The sequence below is a fragment of the Lycium ferocissimum genome, chromosome 4, assembly GCF_029784015.1.
Source record: "Lycium ferocissimum isolate CSIRO_LF1 chromosome 4, AGI_CSIRO_Lferr_CH_V1, whole genome shotgun sequence".
NCBI lineage: Eukaryota > Viridiplantae > Streptophyta > Magnoliopsida > Solanales > Solanaceae > Lycium > Lycium ferocissimum.
In genome coordinates this window covers 25,778,243-25,782,472 of record NC_081345.1, presented here as the reverse complement: position 1 = coordinate 25,782,472, position 4,230 = coordinate 25,778,243, and the positions used below count along the sequence as shown (strand labels likewise).

General features: G+C 36.1%; 1 protein-coding gene across 1 annotated transcript; it reads left to right on the top strand.

Annotated features, from left to right (window-relative positions):
* The first annotated feature begins 534 nt into the window (after positions 1-534).
* LOC132053873 (uncharacterized) lies at positions 535-2,682 on the top strand. The gene is made up of 4 exons (XM_059445966.1): positions 535-672; positions 1,365-1,431; positions 1,572-1,974; positions 2,058-2,682. Exons 1-4 carry the CDS (start codon positions 535-537, stop codon positions 2,680-2,682), a joined length of 1,233 nt encoding a protein of 410 aa, XP_059301949.1.
* The last annotated feature ends 1,548 nt before the right edge of the window (positions 2,683-4,230 follow it).

The following is a 4,230-nucleotide window of genomic DNA, read 5'->3' as shown; positions in this document are numbered from 1 at the left end:
TGCTGCATTATTTGACCGTTTTGATATGACTCTAACTTGTATTGCGCACCATTTTAATGCGCAATGTAAGTGTTGATTTGACAACACATCACGCATGACAATTTCTGGAATCTATGACATATAAAGGCTTGATTTGACAATACAATGCTGCATTATTTATTCTGTTTTGATATGACTCTAACTTATATTGCGCACCATTTTAATGCGCAATGTAAGTGTTGATTTGACAACACACTAAGCATGATAATTTCAGGAATCTATGACACATAAAGGCTTGATTTGACAATACAATGCTGTATTATTTGACCGTTTCGATATGACTCTAACTTGTATTGCGCACCATTTTAATGTGCAATGTAAACTTGTATTGCGCACCATTTTAATACGTAATGTAAGTGTTAATTTGACAACACACCACATATGACAATTTCAGGAATCTATTTAACATGAATGTTGGACGAGTGAAAAACTCATCAATTTCCTAAGTCTAAGTCTTTCAAGTCATTAAAAAAAAAATCGCAGTTCATAGAAAAAATGTCTCAAAATGCTTCAACTGTTAGGGTTTCACTATTTTGGGATGGAGAAATCGTTGAGGATAATTACTCTGTTCGTTATAGTATCCGACCAAAAGCCTATGTTAAATTTCCAACAACTACAAATTATGAAACACTAGTCAGTTACATGCACAAAAGAATGAAAACTACACCCACTGAGTTTGGAATCTCAATAACAGGCAGATATCCACAAACAATATCAAATGGTGTAGTGCGTTATGGCATACACACAATATCAACGATGATGAATCTTTGAGTGATTATTTGGGATCATCGGAAGAATATAGTGATTTAGTATCCATTAATGTTCTTGAGATGTATGTTGAAAAGATACCTCGAGAAGAAGTCTCTCAAGTCCATCCTATTCATGGTAACACTTATGGGGACTTTAGTTCTTATGGAGTCATTTTGAGTGGTCAAATGCCACTTGAAAATCTAAGCCAGTAATTTAATCAAGCTTACAATGAAAATTGGTAAATATGCATTTTTATATTATTATTGTGTGTAGTAGCACGTGTTTGTTGTATGAATTGGTAAATAACCATTTTTCAAATCTTTATGGGAGCTATTCTCAAAACTCGCCAGTGGTACCAAATATGGTTGTTGGTCAATCCTCTCAGTTCAGTGGAGTTGATCATTCTCCACACCATGATAATGCTTCTCAACATTAGTAAGTTCATCACCTTGATATTAAATAATCCGTATATATATGTATATGATGTTGGTATTTAAAATATGTTACTTTTCGTGTAGGATGAGGAATGCACTTGATAATGAAGATTTTCTAAATTATTATGAGTCATCATCAAGTGTGACGATGAAATACCTAATAATGCAGAGGTAACCGATGATGAAGATGATGATGATGTTCAAGTTGGTATGACCAATAATATTCCTCAAAGCCAAAACCAACAAGAGCCAATACACCACCATGTACCACCACCGATGGTGGAAAATCCAACTTCTGAAAGCCCAATTCAGTGGCATTCTAACAATATTCCTTATCTTGACCGCAAGGTCATGATGATGCATTTGTCTTCACAAGAGAAGATGATTGTAGTCGCCTAAAAACCTGGATTGAACCAAAGGATCTCAACAGAGATCAATGCTACCTTGCAATAGGAATGATGTTCGCATCCAAAAAGGCGTTGCAACAGGCTGTCAAAATTTATTGTATTAAGGAAATGAGGGATTTTAAGGTTGATCAGTCAAGAACAAAGATATGGAGGCTAGTTTGTAGACGACGGTATCAAAAAGGTCAGCGTAGTTACTTGAGGGAATTGTTAAGCTCGATGGTATGCGGGCTATCAGCTATCGCCAAAGGCACTTATGATATGGAAGACAATCGAGCAGATCATTATAATTTAGATACAAACATGATCGCTCAAGTGTTGTTTAAAGACGTTGTCGAAACACCAAGGTAACGTATCATACCTAGTACATTACATGTCTTATATCAGTTAAAAGATTATTACTAAATGTTGTTTGTTTAAACTTGTGCAGGATCCCCATCAAAGATTGCATTAGAAACGTTCAAACTATATATGGTAAAACTATAAGTAAGAGAAAGGGATTTCTTGGGCGTAGACGCGCTTTTGAGATGATCTTTGGAAATTGGCATACCTCTTTTCAATCGCTGCCAAGGTATATAGCGGCTCTACAAAATTTTAATGTTGGTACTGTTGTAGAGTGGCAGCTTATAGAGGGTAAAATTTTCAAATTTGTATTTTGGACATTCAAGCCATATATTGATGGGTTTGCTCACTACCAGCTAGTGATATCCATAGATGGCACGCATGTATATGGTGCATATGACATCAAACTCCTAATTGCAGTAGGAATGGATGTCAATGGGTCAATATTCCCTCTTTCTTTCGCAATTGCCGCTAACGAGAGAAACAACACATGGGGGATCTTTTTGACTCATTTGAAGACTCATGTTATTAAGGATCGTAGGGGCATATGTGTGTTGTCTGATCGTCATAAAGGCATATTGCACAATATGGATAATTTGCCGGGGTGGCAGCCTTACCTTGTTTACCATCGCTATTGCTTAATGCACTTGAAGGCAAATTTGCAATCAAAGTTTCACAATGGCACTCCTAAACAAATTGATGTGCAATGCTAATGGAGCATCAACAAAGAAAACGGGGCGCAAAAAATGGATCCGATCGGGGAAGTTAGTGAACCCGCATACGTTTGGTTGATGAAGCTCGAAATTGAAAAATGAATGCTTCATGCTGATAGAGGTAAAAGATGGGGCATGCTTACAACAAAAATTTCAGAGTCTTTTAATGGCTTGTTGAAAGCTGCTTGGGGACTACCTGTCACCGCAATGGTGAGAATGACTTTCAATCAGATTGTGGAGCGATTTGTGGTTAGGACAAGGCGAGCGCAGCGATATTAGCCGAAGGCGGGACATGGATGCCAAAGCCCAAAAAAAGATGGAGCATTATAGAAAAAAATGTGAGCTTCACCAAATGACCGAGTATGACCCCATTCAACGTGTGTATGAAGTTAGGATGGGTTATTACAACAGTAAGGGTGAAAACGTGCATACCGTTTATGATGCAACAAGAACATACACTTGAGGAAAGTGGGAAACGTACCACATGCCGTGTTCTCATGCTGTAAAGTGCTTCGAGAGAATGGCAAGAACGGTAACAATTTATGTGGCGGGGGAGTACAAGGCCCACAGTTACCTTAAAGCATATTCCGGCTAATTCCACCCACTTGGTAATGAAGCTTATTGGCCAAACGAGCCGTTTTCGATGGTTGCTAACAAGGATTAAATCAAGAAATTGGGCATTAACTCACGGAGTCATATACCCACTCAAATGGATGTTAGTGAAAGAACTTACTCTCGCAAGTGCTCTACATGTAAGCAATATAGCCATGACAAGCGTTCGTGTGGGCAACAAGGCCGTGGTGGTGCAAGCACGTCTCGAAGTAATAGAGCCTCTAGAACTTGAAGATTGTATTGTTATTGTAATTTAGTATTGTATTGCTTTGAATTAGTATTGTAATTTAATGGAATGAATTATTTTTTAATTAGTATAAACCTCTCGTATTGGATGAAGTATTGTTAAATAAAATATTTATATTTGTACATTCAAATATAATATTTAAACATAAAGATAACAAGTTTCCAAACAATACAAAATACACATTACATTAAAAAAAAAATGCGGATTACACAAAAGACATAGCAAAAACAAAAAAAGACAAAAAAGAAAAATAACAACATAATATAAAAAATTAAAGGTAGAATCAAAGTAGTGGATTAAACACTTCGGATTACACATAATATTAGAAAAACAAAAAAGTTACATAATACAAAAAAGACGAAAAAAAAAAAACATCAACAATACAAAAAAAGACATAGAAAATACAAAATACATAAAAAAACAACTACAAACTAATACAAAATACATAGAAAATACAAAGTCTTAGCCTCTAGTTGAGAGTCTCTAAGACATTCTTTTGCCCAACTCTCTTTCAATTCCGAATCTCTAAGTAAGGATTTTAGAAGCTCATTAGCTTCCCTAAGTTGACATTGCAACTTAAACTTCACGGTTTGGGAGCTTTGAGATATGTTTTTGGGGGTGCAAAAGTGTGTTGAAGAGGTGAAAATGGAGGAAAAGAAGGAGAAGAGTTTGCTGAAAAATGGCCAAGT